The following is a 16,607-nucleotide window of genomic DNA, read 5'->3' as shown; positions in this document are numbered from 1 at the left end:
TGTGTTCTGGAAGAAGAAAAAATTTGAAGACCTCGAAGATTTGTTTTTTTTAAGACCTCGAAGATTTGTTACTATCTTTTAAACTTTATTTTATGATCGTTGGAGTCAGTTCATGTATCTCTACCATGTACTATTTGTTACTATAAATATATGTGGTATTGATTGTCAAAAAAAATCTTCTTTTCTATCGATGCATTTTTTCGCGAAAAAAGATTCAAACAACAGTTCCTTTTTACGGCTCCTTTGATTCATAGGATAGGAAAATTATAGAAATGGAAAAAACATAGGATTAGTATGTCATTCCTAGTTGAATCCTAAGGAAGATGAATTCTTATTGATTGTGCCAAAGGAACTTTTTCATGAGTTATGACCTTGTATTATTTTTTATAGGATTTGCACTACAAGATTCCTATAGAATTATTTTCTATAGGATATGTTCCTATGAATCAAACAAGTAGTGTAGAAAAAATATCATATGATCTAAATTCTACATAATTCCTACACAATTCTTATGAATTAAATGAGCCCTTAACTTGATGGAGAACATCCAACAATTTGAAAGGGGTGTTCAGGAAAGCTTCTTCATGCAGCAGCAACAAACTGCTCATCCGGTTAGGTGTACTACGGATGTACAAGGCTGAGCATGTTCTGATTGTACTGCCAGGCAGGCAGTTGCTGGAATGCTGACGATGAGCATGCACATGTGAGCGCTGACAATTTCATGGTTACGCATACACATATCTGAATCATGTTCTTACAACCAGCCAAAAACTTTGTTTAAAAGTTTGAGTTGCTTGAGTACTACCGTGGAAATGTGAGCGTTAGAGGTTGACCTACCCAGTAGATAGAGAAGAGCGAAATTTCAGGCCCTGAGCAAGCTGGAAAGCACATGGCTGACTCAGCCGTGATAAGGTCTGGAACTGTTTAGCTGACCATGCAGACTTGCTCTGGAATTGTCAGTCAACACAAACGAAATGCCTAAATACAACACATGTATCCCGTGGATTCAACGGTTGTTGATAAACTCTGGTTAAGAGTTGGGTACTACAGCATGTGAAGCATATGCCATATATATTCTTTCGAAAAAATGATGCCGCATATATTTTCTTGTCTTGTGGTGACAAGAGAGATCATTCGGCTCTTGGTGTTAATTAAATGAACTTATTGGTATAGTTTGTCGGCTACAGGATAAGGAGGCATATGTTAAACGAAGAAACCAAGCATTTGCTGAAAAGGTAGAAGGAATACGGGAGTAGGGCAATCCTAAAACAGACAACGAAATCATGCGGATTATAAAGAAATGAGAAAAATCATACGGATTGTAAGTGGATTGGTTGGTTATCTTTTAAAAAACAAGGATTCCAGATTTTGTAATTCCTGCATTAGTGTCCTTTTTTTTGCTTGTTTTTTTGCAGTACGCTAAAATAATGATAAAACCAGCACCCCACTGTCACCACATATAGGGAGATAATGAAGCCGATATTCTCAAATCAGATCCCGGATTAGGTAGGTTTAAGTAACAAAAAAAATCAGAGCTTGGAGTAACTACTGATCTCTTCCTGACAATGTAACTAATGCTAACAAATGCACATCACCACCTGAACTTACACGGAAGCACGAAAGGAGAGGGTAAGATAATACATTCTTCTCACACTTGAGGAAAGTGGAAAGTGAAGGCGGCTCTGAGTCGGAATGTCGCCTGGCCACGCTGTTGTTGTATTCACGGAGGATAAGAGCATCTTCAGCTGGGTCTCCCGAACCATCCCTAAACGGCGCCGAATCGAGTTGTTCGGGGGACGTGTTTCGTTCGTGTCGCGTTTGGGGGACGTCGCTCTGTAGTCGCTCCCCCTAAACAAAATTTCGGAAATTTAAAACTGGAGCGAGATTCGATTAAATTCATCCATACATGTTACATAGATTTGATTCGAACGAAATTCAATTCGAACGAGATTCGATTAAATTTAAACTAAACCTAATCTAGAAATACTTGCGGCGGCCGGAGGTGTCGTAGTACTTGTGTAAGTTGTACATGTCGTCAGTGATGACCTCCTGCTTGACGCGCTCGTCGGGCTCGTCGACGGGCTCATCCTTCACCAGGCCACTTGGTCCTGCCTCGCCGTCGTCGGTGAGGTCCAGGAGCGGCTTGCCAGTGTCGCGGATGGACATGGCGATCGCCGTGTCGAGGTCGCCCCTCCAGGCGTCGTTGTCGTTCAGCGACACCAAGCACGCCGCTCGCAGTCCTGGGCAGTCCTCGGGGTCGTCGCTACTGGCGATGAGCCGTTGCTGCCGCTCGTACTCCGCCAGCAGCGCCACCTTCACGGCTTCCTCGTCGTCCTACTCCTCCTTCACCTCCGGCTTCGGGATGAGGAGGGCGCCGCTGCCGCGCCTTTGCTGCTGTCGGCTGCCGCTGCCGCTACCGCCGCGTCTCGGATTGACGGCCGTCTTCGGCTCCTCCTTCACCACGCGCTTGAGGACAGTGTAGGGCGCGGAGCGGTGCAACGAGGACGGCGTCGATCGGGCCGGTCCTGACGAGGAAGAGTTGGAGGAGGAAGAGTACATCCTCCTCGTATACCAGCGCGCTGCGGGAGACGGTGGCGGTGAGGACGGCGCCTCCAACCTTGGAGCGCCGTTGTGGATGTCGTCGATGACGTTCTGCAGGGTGCGCCCCGAAACGCCCCAGAACAGGAGGCGCCCGTCCCTGTTCCAGCTGTTCGGCCCGCCGACGAGGCCGGTGATGTTGTGCACATCCATGTTGTATTGCGCCTGGAAGTAGGCGATCCACCAGGAGTCGTTGTCGGTGGCCGCCCAGGTCGGATCGGCCCACTCCTCGGCGTCGAGTGCAGACCTCCGGGCCCTGATGGCGTCCCTCCAGCGCTCCGTGTCCGGCGACGGCGGCGGTGGGACGCCTATGCCGTTCACGGCCATCTTCCAGCCGCTGTTGCTTGGCAGGCGCATGTCCGGCGGGACGGGATATCCCGCGCAGTACAGCGCCCATGCCTCCTTCACGGTGAGGCTGCCGCGGCCGAAGCCGTTCGCTGCGGCGATCTTGCGGGAGGACGACGACATTGGTTGGAGCGGCGAGGAGAAGATCTGGGAGCTGCGAGGAGAAGATTTGGGAGCGGAGAGAGATTGAGATGAACCGCATAGCCTCTTAATGTACAGCGGCAGCAGGCGAAGCGGCAGCGGGTCGTTGGACCCAATAACACCGGCGCGGACGGCCACGTGGCCATGCACGACGAGACGCGTCCCTGCGTCGCCTGAAAAAATTGGGACGCCATTAACGTCGCTTGACCAAAGGTAGACGACGGGGTTTTAGACTTCCGAGCCGCTAACGCGTCGGTCCCGCCACGCCTCGCCTCGCTTTTCGTTGTGTCTGGCGTGCCCGGAGCGTCCCCTGTGGGACGGGGACGGGCTCGGGGCGCCGGACACCATATCGGGCCACGGCGGACAAAAAACAGGTTTGGAGGACGCGGCTGGGAACGTTTTTTTGTCCGGCGTACCCCAAATCCCTTTGGGGAAGGTTTGGGGACGCGACTGGAGATGCTCTAACAAGGGGCTTTATAGGGATAAACATTGAGAATATGATACACGGAATTTGATCAGAGATATGGAGGGAATGGGACCAAGATTCCTCCAAAGACTCCGGGGATGGAATCCACATATGATTCCAGCTGCTTGAGTTGAGTTGCATCTCATTCCATTCATCTCTATGCTATTCCAAGGCCAAATGGGCAGCGGGTCCACTCCCCTCTTGTTTCCTCTCCACCCTCTTGTGTTCTGAAATTCTTAGAGATTACTTGGCATCCCAAACTGTAGATCTCCCTCGTCGATACAGAACTATTGGCAGATTTTAACAAATTTCCTACGTCATAAACCGCAAAGAGAACCTATTGTTGCTGGAGATATCGTATCATCCAAGCGATGATTATGAGTTGTAGTCAGGACTCAGGACTTTCCCCCAATCTTATTTCAAAAGGATGCCCTCGTAACAAATATAGCAGAATAAGAAGACTTCCTGCATGAAAAAAGAAGTCTGCCATAGGTGAACAATATGTCCACAGAAAAAAGTCAGGCCATGCATTACTAAGAAGCAACTAGCGTCCTAAAATCCTAATCAAAATGTGCCCGCAACCGAAAGCCAGTGGTCATGAAATATGACGCGGCGTATTCTTGCGTAGTTGCGTCACTGAGCCGGGAAAACCGGAAGATGCGCCTTGCAAATTGGTGCAATTGGAGTCCAACAGCATTGCCACCCCGGGAGTCATGTTGCTTTGGAATTCCAGTAGATGGATTACCTGTATTTCTTTGGTGGGCAATGCATAGATTACTACTGGACCATTATTGCTGCTGTCATGGATGAAGCATCATGCTGCATTAGGCCAAGAAAGCAGACCCAAAAAGGATTGAAGGTTCTTTCAGCATAAAGTATACAATGTATTAAGTATACAAAGATTCCAGCCGTGGCATACACCAACTTGTGAGGAGTCTTCTGTATCACTGTTTAAGAGTTAGCACTGGACAAATCATAAGTCTCCTTTCATCATTTGGTTTTCACAAGAATATGTGAAAGCTTTGCTTGGTTGTTACCAACTGCTAGCGATTTTTCCCCCTGGATTTTTGAAGAATTCTGAGGGAACGGAAATAAAATCCCTGACATATACTTTCGAAGCAAAGCAATTATGATTTATTGGGTTACAAGAAACGATAAATTCGACTAATTTCCTATACAAATGTAAAATGTAGCTTAGAGGATCAATGTGAAATTCATAGGCAATATTCTTTACACTAAATCCGAAAGGAAGTTTTAATATGCTTATGGAAAGAATATATTATGTTATGTTCCCTGTTCAAGTTACAGCAAAATCCTCATATTTCATCGGGACATCTTTTGAGATTAACACTGTTTTTTAAATGATTGCATTATTATTTCTGTTTGTTTCAATGGTTTTCATTTCTGTGTGGCCTCTAGACTTCATGCAATTATTTTAGACGACGGGTTTATGGACTCGTTAAAGACAGTGTGTTGCGAAGTCAATGCCTACCATAAGGTGCAAAGGAAAAAAGTGTGGACGTAGTTATTCCACAATCTGGACGTCGATTAGGACTACCACTACAAGTAAAAATAACCCTGAGCGTCTTTCTGTTAAGATCCATTGTTCTAGTGGTGCTATTTTAAAATTTTAGACAGCCCATTTAAGCTACAAAAGTAGTAGGCAGAAATGATAGTCAAAGTTGAAGCCATGTGGCACATCGGGTCTGCAAAAATACTTGACCCTTCAGAATCCGTAATGTAGAACAAGCACAAAGTTGAAGAAAAGGTATAGCGATGCGAAGTATAAATACTCCTAAGCTGTGACTCCTCTAGCTTGCAGTTAGCAATGTCATCATGCACTGGGAAGTCTTCTGCCAACTTCTCCAGTTAAGAGCATCTCCAACAGAGGCTCTAAAATTTGGCGCTGTAAAAGTCGTTTGCAGCGCGCTCGTTCCGGATATAGCGCGCGACGCAGGCGCGAGCTTCGTCGGAGGCTCTATTTTACAGCGCAATCAAAGAGGCAAAAAACGCCCCATCGCCAGAGGCTGTAAAATAGAGCTCCACAAACAAGTTTTTTCAACATACATACATCAAACAAGATCAAACAGACCACAGTTAAATCTGAAAAAATCAACTAAAATTTACAACTCTACGGGGAGCTTATCGTAACTAGCAATTGATCTAGCTAGCCAGAGCAATCGATTGATCTAGCTAGCCAGAGCAACTCTGTACGATTGATTGCCTGCCCGCGTGGCCAGAGCAATCGATTTCATCCTCGCGCGGCCGGCGCAGCTCGCATCGCGGAGGCCAGCGAAACTCGCAGCGTCGGGCAAGGTCGGGCGCGGCCGGCGGACCTGCGAGCTCGCAGCGCGGCGGCCAGCGGAGCTTGCAGCGCCGGGCAAGGTCGCGCGCGGCCGGTGGAGCTCGCAGCGCCGGGCAATTTCGGGCGCGGCCGGCGGACCTGCGGAGCTTGCGGCGTGGCAGACCTGTGGAGCTCGCAGCGCCAAGCAAGGTCGGCGGTGCTCGCGGCGCGGCGGCCGGTGGTGCTCGCGGCGTGGTGGCCGGTGGTGCTCGCGGCGGGCGGAGCTCACGGCGTGGCAGTTTTTCTTCGCGCGGGTGGGAAGAATCGCACTCCCACTCTACAGCGCGCGCTAGCCGGCGCACTAGATATACCGCTTTGGATAGTGCAAACTGCCACGCGCACTAAAATATTTACAGCGCGCCGTAGTTTGCAGCGTCTGCTGGAGGACAAAAAAACGCGCTGGGTGCTGTATATTGACAGTTATTTTAGCGCAGCGCAAGTTTACAGCCTCTGTTGGAGATGCTCTAATACATATGTGGGTATGATAGTGGTTAAGACACAGCATAACAAAATGTGTCTAAAGTGACAAAGTTGGGATGTACTCCTGAACTGTATGCATTTGTTCTCTACATTTGGGACACAAATCATAGGTAAGTACAATCTTTCGAGATGCATGCTTCAGTGTTATGTGTCGCAAGATAACATGCAGACATTGCACCCAAATATGCCAGCTAGAAATTAAGAATACGAACAGGTTGCGTTCTCTTGAAATCCAAGCTCGTAACCCATGAACAACAATTGAGTAGTTTCAGCATCTAACATCTATAAGCCACCATTCACACTGATGAGATTTCCCAAAGAACTGCCAAAGACGACTTGGAGTATACCATAGATCTGACACCAGCAATGAGTATGCACAACGGGGAAAAGGGTAGGTAACGTCCTCTAGAATGGTTGCGAAAGGTTGCGAATGGTTGCGAAAAATGTGACCAAGGTGGCAAGTTAATACTTTCTCAGGCTTAATTGATTTGCTGAACTGTCTAATAGAAGGGACCGGAGGAACCGAGGAAGTAGCACACTTGTAGAGAGCTTCAAATTTCAGCCTCAAAGGACCTATTTCCACAAAAATAAAAGGCTATGCCCTTACTGTAGTGACAATCTACTGCTGGAATAACTAGAGCAAGAACATCACATTGCTTCGCTAGCTTTTAGGTTGCAAAGAAAAAGAATGATGATCCAGCCTACTACTGGAATAACTAGAGCAGGCACATCACATTGCTTCACTAACTTTTAGGTTGCAAAGAAGAAGAATGATGACCCAGCCATATACAGAACAAGTGTAGAATTATCAGCACTCATCAGATTAAACAGTGAAAGGAGTCAGCACACAACAAGGGCAGCCGAATAAAATTACTCTTTAGGTGTTCAAAAAGGAATTTAAGATACAATATATTAAAGTTCCAGAACTGCAAAATATGATCTAGGGCAAAACATCCTCCGAGGTAATTGTCTAAACAGGGAACACCTCATTAAGACTCCCGAAATGGACCAATACAGAAGTAGTGACAATCTATGTGTGTCAGTTAAAGCTTATCGCTTCTTGGAGACACCAACAGTCTTTCCTCTCCTGCCGGTAGTCTTAGTGTGCTGACCACGGACACGGACACCCCAGTAGTGACGAAGACCACGATGGTTACTGCAAAAGGAAGGGCATGTAACATAAGAGATCACATACATTTTGAAATAATCAAATTATAAAGTTTAATCGGTCTACAGATAATCAAAAACCTTACCAAACAATGCACTATTATCCAAAACAAATTCTACACAACCAAAGGGATACTAAAAGGACACACATGGAAGATATTGACAACCATAGTAGCATACTACCAAGATACAGCAATGATGTTACTTAAAAAGTCAACTAAAGCAATGGGCAAACAAGAAAATTCACATCCACAAGCAATACACACAAACTGATTCTGACAAATGACTACACTGGATAATTTATAACATCATTCTGAAGTACCAGTTGCAGACTCATATTACATGGGTGAAGGGAAGAGTAGCATGGCCTGCCTAAGGAATGATCAGCCGACCCTGAACAAGCCAAATCACCACTAGCAGCCTATAAGACATACTATAGCATTGCATTTCTCTAGACAGAAGCATCAACTCGCAATCTATACATGGTAAACCAGACTAGCATGAAGCACTTCCTTATAAACAAAGAGAGAATTGGTAATTATTACAAACATTTCAGACTAGATTGATTTCCACAGAATACAACGTTAATCTAAAATCTAGCTAACAATAACAGGTTGAACTGTAGAGTAGGAAATGTCAACTGCTACTAGCTCACCACTATAGCTAACAATAGCAGGTTGAACTGTTAAGCATACACAAAATATGAAGTGCAAGCTTCAACAGCTGTAGTATCTAATAAAGCATCACTCATCGACCAATATGAGTAATACAGTATAGACAAGTTCATACCGGATCTTCTTGAGCCTCTCGAGGTCATCCCTGAGCTTCATGTCAAGCTGGTTAGAGACGACCTGGGAGAACTTGCCGTCCTTGTAGTCCTTCTTTCTGTTAAGGAACCAGTCCGGCACCTTGAACTGCCGCGGGTTCTGCAACACTGTCATCACCCGGTCCATTTCCTCGGTTGTGAGCTCTCCGGCCCTGCACCCCCGCAAAACGCAACACACCGCTCAGCCCATCACCTAAGAGAGATCTGACAAGGATACTGGGGCACGGGACAAGTGAGGGTTCATTACCTCTTGTCCATGTCGATGTCGGCCTTCTTGCAGATGATGTTGGAGAAGCGGCGCCCAACACCCTTGATGGAGGTCAGCGCGAACATGATCTTCTGCTTACCATCGACGTTGGTGTTCAGCAGACGGAGAATGTGCTGGAACTCCTCACCCGCGATCAGCGACTGCGACCAAAATGCATTTCGGAGGTCAGTACAGGAGGGTGGATCGGCACGCGGAGCAGGGAAGGCGGGACGAGGACGCTTACCATGGCGGCAGTCGGCGTCGGCGACGGCTGCGGCGGCGGCTGAGGCGCGCGGGGGCAGAAGGAGGAGGTGGGCGTTCGCGCGACTAAGATTTTGGAAGCATGGTTACGGTTACGACTATATACCAGAGGTGAAACCCTAGCGATTCATCGGACGGCTGTGATCTGTGGAGAGTCGATTCAATAAATGGGTAACATTCTTGGGCTTTGGTGGCCCCTATTGGGCCGTTTGAGTAGCTTTGCCTTTACACCGGGCCTTCCTCCTTTTTACCCTCGGGCCTGAAGAAACCATATTTCTACTCGTATTGCCATTTCATTTATTTTTTTCTCAAAAAAAAATTCATTTATTTTTTTGATATGGAACACTCGATTCCATTAAACCGGCTCGCCATTAAACCGGCTCAGCAGACTTTCTAGCCACTAAAACATTTACAACGTCTAGTACTTCATCTAGTACCGTGCTTTCGCGTTTAGCGGTAAAATAGTTCGTCAGTCCGCTCATGTATCACGTGTCCCCAATAACTACATCTCCCATGTGGCCCGCTCCCACATCCCACCTCCACAGAGCCCAAATCACCGCCGCGCCTCACCCCACGACCTCCACCCCCACGGCTGCGACATCGGCGTCTACCTTTGGTACGCCAGGATCTGCCCTCACGTCCCTCTGTCGTTGCCACAAGACCAGCCTTCGAGCACACTTCTCGCCCTATTACTCGATGCCACCGCCACCGAAAACCTCACGGATAACATGGCGGCATCAATAGATATGATGTTGCTCCTTCCCATGCTGCCACGACGCTGCCCCACCTTCCAAAGCCCGTTGTGTCGCATTTCCCGCCTGTCGTGTTCTCTCCAAAGAGCAGTGTCTCGCAGGAAAATGCCGCAGTCCGCGCATGCGCACGACCAAGCAGAGGATCGATGTCATCTTAGATGTCACTCCAGGACGGATAGGCACCAGGGAACGCCGGTGTTAGGTCGATCGACCGTAGCATGCACTGAGTTCCCGCACCAATTTGCTTCAACCAGGTGATTTCCAAATCTCGACAAACAAAATCTATGGTACGAGCACTTAAATTTTCTTCAGCGTAGTCATCGTGGTTGACTCTCTCTAGAAATCTTTGTTGCTTAAAAGATATTGCAAATGTTAATCAGTTGGTCGCCTCTAGTTAGTTGGCTCCCTCCACTAGTTTATCTCTAACCCATCAACTTTTGTGGCTTAACAAATACTACAAATGTTAAATGTATTGTCTTGTCGATTCAGTTTTCTATTCGATCATAGGAGTTAGTTTGTGGGGTTAATTTTCTCGCTCCGGCCATGGGACATTATTCTTGTGAAGGGGATAAGGTGCATGTTAATAAATTTGGAAGATGGCTCCTCCGTGTCTCGGCCCCACGATTCAGGCAAAGCAAGTGGTTATTGTCCAATTATACTTTATGCGACTAATCCTATGTAAACTTCAGGGAATAATTCTTATAATTTAATTCTTTTGCCCTGTCAAATTGTTCATTGTTCTTCACTAGCACAAAAATTTATTCGATGTTTCTTGTAGTTTAGATTACCTCCCTATACTTTGTCAATTATTTGCAAACCATGGATAAGATTATTTAGGCACCGTGAACAATTGCAGGTTAGGAAGCCGAAGCCTGCTTCAGATGGAACTAGATTGCACAAACTTTTGGTAGCTCGAGAACACGGGTCGCTTTCATTCCCTAGCTGGATGACTTGTTCAGCTGTTTGGGACGATAGTCGGCCAGTGTGCCTAGCATGCACCGACTTGGAGCTTGGTCGCCTAAGGCTATGTTCAAACCTAGTTGGTAGATTACTTTACCTGTCTCCGAGCACCCGGTTACTCATGACCCCGTCACCTATAATGCTCAAGCACATGGTTAGTCCACTTATCATGATGTCATTGATGGTTGTGAATTACCCATATTTTCTCACGTTTAAACATTTGGTAAATACTATACTACGGAGTCCGATGACAGTGGTTTGGTCGGACCTCTCCAACAACGTCGATGTAGCTTCCAATCGGACGGTTCCCCTTTAACCTTTTGCAAGCTAACGAAGCATGCTTTTTCCAGAACGAAATCGCGAAATTTTTGGTAGTTACTCACCGGACCCCCGTAACGCCTCCCAAATCCCAATCCATGTGAGCGAAATCAGCCCCGCCGTCGTGTGACCCTCCCAGCCCCGTCGCCCTGCTTTCCGTCGACCAATTCTCTCCTCCCATCGCCCGATTCTCCCACCGCGCTTCCTAATCCATGTCGAGCACCGGTGGCCGCGGATGGTTTTCTTGCTCGCCGGCGGCACGCACGGGCTCTGACTGCATGAATGATTGGCGGCCGATGAAGTAGGGTTCGAGGCAGTTCAATCCCGACGAAGCTCAGCGCTGGACGCTACTTCCACCTCTCAAGGTCACAGTTTCGCCCCCTTCAACGGCTACGCGGCCTGGGGAGAAGGTAATGGGCAAAAGATACACCTAAGGTATCCATGTATTATTTCTGAATCTTATGAACAGAAAGGTATTGCAGTTCACTAACGTATGGAATTCTGGATTCAATTTTTGCAGAGGAATAGTTGAGTACCGTGAGCTATTCCATATCGTGGCCATGTAGTGTATATCCTAGTTTATAGATCTTTACATGGTAACAATTGAATTTTTTTTTATGTTTCCACATACTGCTTGTTCAAGCTTTTCGCGTGTAAGGAGTATGCTCTGATGAAGTTGAAGTTGGTACAATCTTTTAACAATCGGCAGAACCATTGTTACATTATATATTATAAACTTGACTGCTTCTATGTTGATTACAACATGCTTCTTACAAACAAAATGATGTTTTATATTTCGATGCTTCCAAATTTTCGTCCTGATTCATATACCTAGCGGATTTTCTATGTTTGTCATATATTCAAGTCACATAATTTTCTACATACCGTGGTGTAATATAATCTTACTAGTAGCTAATTTGGGGAATCAAATTGATGCTTGCTATAGTGCGAGAACTATTTTTTACATGTTTCCATGTTCTACTTGTTTATGTCGTGTCGGATTTATATCCATGCTTCATGTTTACAATGCCTTTCCAGTACACAGATGGTGATGGTGAAGTTGGGTAACACTTCCACATAAAATTGACGGCAACCATTGTATTTTTACAAAGTTCAAATATGTATGCTACTACATAGATTTTAATATGTTTCATACAAAAAAATTGATGCTTCTGGTTTCCATCATTCCATATTAATGTTTATAAATTTTCATAACTTCTGAATGTTTGCTTCCACATAGTTTTCTGCAGTCTCACACATCAACATGCTTCTTATTTTTTTTTGCAGCAAACATCTACAAAATGACCAAGGATGCCAAACCAGATAGTATGCTGAAGAGTCGTTTCTCATTGGCTCGGTTGATGGACATAGTGCTTGGCCTTAAGGATCCTTGGAGAGAACTCATAACTATTGCTCGAGGGTCTTATGTTTGCCCATCATACTCATACAATGTGCAAAAGCTGGAAAGGCAAACAAGTAATTTCGGATGAAATTGGTATGTACATCAAAGGAGGATGCACCCACATGCTGGAGGCAAGTATAGCTCATTCAAATTTCAAAATTATATATGCTTCCAGCACAGATGAATTATACTGAGACAACACTTGTTATGTGCTTCGAAATATCTATGCTTCCAATACAAATTGGTTACATTGAGATAGAACTATAATTCCTTGCTTAGATATATCAGTGCTTCCACTTCCATATTTATATACTTCCAGTAAAGATAATTTGTGTCGAAATAGAACTAAATTCGTGCTTCTAAATACATATGCTTCCTATTAGGGTCTAAGGTTTAGGTATTAGGTAATTTTGAGAGAAATCGTTATTCATTTTAGGTTGTATAGTTTTCTGCTTTGACACACTGTTTGGTATGATGCGTGGTCTTGATTTTTATGATTCGAATCAACCTGCTTTCAAAGCAAATATTTTTCTTGCTTCCAGTAGCTGTTACTCATGCCTCATTTGTTCCCCACATGTGCTTCTAATGTACACTTTTCTGCCACAATAAATTTGCCAATTCAAATAAGTATGCTTTCACTGCTTATGAAGCATGCTTCCTTCATTTCTGAGTTATGCTTCCAATATACATATGCTCTGCGGCATCACTCAAATCACAAATTTCAGTATCCAAAATTTGTCCACAAGCATGCCAATTTGCAAAAAGGAAATTTCTCTAGGAAATTATATATGCTCTGATGGCATCGAACCGTTGCTTTACGCCGACCAAGTTTTCCTAATTGATTGTTTTCTTCAACTACTGCCATTGTGTGATGCTCTCATCGTACAATAATTTTGCTTCAAAGGCTAGTAGTCTGTGCTCCAACCATGTGTGTTTGCTTGACACACAGTTTCTAACTGATGCTTCAACCTTTCTTATTGGACGTGCTTCATGTTACTAATTGATGCTTCTATTATATAAACATAATTCTGCCTAACCTGCTTCTAGTTGTACGTCTAGTGATGTTGCTATACTGCCGAGTACGCCACCGTTGGGACACCAATGCCTTATTGAGGAGGAGCTTGCAGCGCATGAGAGATCGTCCATGATCAGCCCATACAATGGTCAATGAGGCAGCTGGTTAAGGAGAAGTGAAAACATTGTTGTGTAATAGTGTTTAATTTTGTCACTACAAGAGTTGTAATTTTTGTTTCAATCAAATTAAATTTTTCATTGCTTCGTGCTTCATGTTGTGCTTCCACAGAATTCTTTTTTGAAGCATATATTTTCATTGGACTAAAATTTGTTTTGGTTGCATCAAAAGTTGTGTTCATAGATCGAATATACTAACATCGATAAATAAATATTTCTATTGGTTATAGAAGGAGTTGTCGATGATGCAGCCAATATGTCCCTAGCGCCACAAAAATGATGCTTCCATTTACCAAGATGAGTCCTTTCTTGGTCTAAAAACATGTCGCCATTGCAAATGAATGGAATCTGAAAAATTGATGCTTCCATTAATCAAGGCGAACGTTTCTGTCATCAAGAAAGATGTACAAATCATGACTTTTTTTTCTACATTTATTTTTTAGGAAGCAAATTACTAAATCACCCTCCTGTTACTATTGAAGCAAAATTATATTTATTACTTTAAAACATCAAATTATATTGAAAATAAATTGATCCGGAAGGAACAAAATAAGGAAACAGATTGAGCTGCTTGGAAACACGGTCTATCAGATCCCAGATTTATTAGTCGCCTAAAATCTGGTATCATTTATGGAAACATTTAGGAGGAAACAAATTATAATTCACAATTAGCTGAGATCCGCATGATCTGTTTCGGAAGCATGCAATCTGGCCTACCATTTACGGAGGCAATCACGCGCGGGATTGATTCATTGTGGGGACGGCTTCAGCATCGTACGGCAATCATATGTTCCATCGTGTGGCCACAGCCTGGTCCGATGGAAAGAGAACCATCGGGTTCCGATTCCTAGCGCTGCCCTAAACATTTAGCTATGTCAAAAAATGACTAAGTTTACTCTCAATATGCTATTAATGACTAATTATTGTAAAGATGTGCAATCTCTTATATCGTTAAATGGTGTGCAGGAAATCAAATCATAATGGCAAATGAACTTGCAATTACTGAAGAAAATATCGGCACAAGTGCAACAAAATTAACCAGAGGCCAAAACTTGGTTCCAGGGAGTTTAGCGGACATCGGTACGGGCAAGCCCCGCCTGTACCGTCCGCATGTACTGGGTGCCGCAACCTTCCTGAGGTCAAACCTTATAAGTTCCATGAAGGGAGCCACGCCAAAGAGAGAGTCATTCGTTATCAAACAGAGCCACCACCCATCAGATCCATATACACCACACCAAAAGGAAATCCACCACCATAGTTCATCCATTACATCTCCTATCTCCTCCACAGTCATAGTCATAGCCATCACCATTGTAATAGAGATCTCATTGAGAATTGGCAACCATTGTAAAATATTATGTTTTCAATTAAAGTATTTACAATAATGATTTCTAACTTTGATCGTGATATTATGTGTGAGTGTGAGTAGTCCCCACGGGTTGCGGGTTGGGGTGAATCCTCGTAGCATTTATATGCATCTGATAAGTGCATTTTGCATCATCATTATTGCTACATATAGGAGTAGTTTTCATTGTTATTTGCCTTCATACATTGTTATTCATGCATTTTTAGATGATTTTTGGGACTTTCTTATAAAGTGCCCTCCTCTGGTATTTAATTTCTCGGAGGCATAAAACCTCCTTTTCGTATTTTATTTGTTTTAGGACTTTCTGGATCGCTAAAAATCAAGGGAAAATGCATGATCATTTTTTCACCCGAAGAAAGACCGTGAGCGAAATAACCATGCGAGATGGGCCACGAGGGCCAAACGAGCACAGGTGGCGCGCCTAGCCGGGCGCGTGATACGTCCAAAACGTATCTACTTTCCCGAACACTTTTGCTGTTGTTTTGCCTCTAATTTGTGTATTTTGGATGCAACTAACACGGACTAACGCTGTTTTCAGCAGAACTGTTCTGGTGTCTCATTTTTGTGCAGAAATCCAACTTTCAGGAAAATCCTCGGAATTTATACGAAAGGTGTAAGGGTACATTGCCCCTATGTGTGGTTTTGGTAATTAATGACAACCCCTATGGACTAATGTTTTCATTGAGTTTATATGAAGGAATATTCCATAGGTACTACTTGTACTCCATGTGTTGGATTCAAGTATGGATGCCATGAAGATAAAGGTATATCGTGTGTATTGGCATCAAGATTATCGGTATGAAGATATATATGTGATATGATCAAGAAAAAGAAATGAAGATGGAGTTCTTATGTGGAACTCAATATTACCCATGCTCTATCTTATGTGAGTATGAGAAGATACAAGGATTGAGTTGGGCAAGTTCAAGATGAGCATCTTGAGTGGATCACATGCTTGAAGCTTGCCGTCCATTGGTGATAATGGACATGTGAAGATGTACATCTATGGAGCTTTCCCATCATGGTGTATGGGGGAGAATTTGTGAGTCTTCATGAAGCAACGATGATCAAGTTGAGGCATACCGGCTTGTATGGAGCTTGAAGAGCTATCATCAAGATCAAGCGGGATGCGCAAGGCAAAGGTATGGCTTTGCTAGGTTTTTCCTTTTACCGGTCTCAAGGTGGTTGATGGGAGACCGGATTATAGGATACATAACCGCACTATTAAGAGGGGCTTTCGGTTGGGTAACTTGATCACATCGTCTTAGGGAGCTCAATCCTTTGCATACTTTGCATATCCTTATTGCTTCTTGGTGTTTATCTGTGTGAGGTTCTTGAGCTTGTTGCTAGCTTTACAACAAGCCCAAGTTCATCGAAAACGGAATCCGCATGCATCTTCTATTGCGTTTTCGAGTTTGGACGTCTTCACCGTTTCTTGACGGTGGGAGACTCCCTCTCTAAAATCATCTAAAATGTTCTGAGAGGAGTCTCCATATTTCCAGTTTTTGTTGTGGTTCTATTCGTCGTTATCTTTCCAACAAAATTGGTTTCATGTCAATCGGAGTTCGGGAGCAATAGTTATTAAAGAAAAAGGAAAGATGAGAAAAGAATAAAAAGAAAAAGAGAAAAAGGGGAGGGAGCCGGCCGGCCGACCGGCCCAGCCACCGGCCCACCCGGTCTGCGACCGGGTCCGGCGCTGGTGCCATCCGGGCCGCCTCCCGGGGCCTTTTGGCCCGTGACCGG

At 44.6% G+C, this 16,607-nt stretch overlaps 1 protein-coding gene across 1 annotated transcript; it reads right to left on the bottom strand.

Moving 5' to 3' along the window:
* Positions 1-7,229: 7,229 nt before the first annotated feature.
* Positions 7,230-8,892, bottom strand: LOC124700877 (40S ribosomal protein S18). Its single transcript, XM_047232937.1, has 4 exons — positions 8,859-8,892; positions 8,615-8,775; positions 8,331-8,519; positions 7,230-7,530 (listed from the first exon to the last, which is right to left on the bottom strand). The coding sequence occupies exons 1-4, from the start codon at positions 8,859-8,861 to the stop codon at positions 7,425-7,427; spliced, it is 459 nt and encodes a 152-aa protein (XP_047088893.1). The 5' UTR covers positions 8,862-8,892; the 3' UTR covers positions 7,230-7,424.
* Between the last annotated feature and the right edge of the window lie 7,715 nt (positions 8,893-16,607).

Source organism: Lolium rigidum, chromosome 3 (genome assembly GCF_022539505.1).
Source record: "Lolium rigidum isolate FL_2022 chromosome 3, APGP_CSIRO_Lrig_0.1, whole genome shotgun sequence".
NCBI lineage: Eukaryota > Viridiplantae > Streptophyta > Magnoliopsida > Poales > Poaceae > Lolium > Lolium rigidum.
Note: the sequence above shows the minus strand (reverse complement) of the source record. Positions and strands in the feature narration are given on the sequence as shown.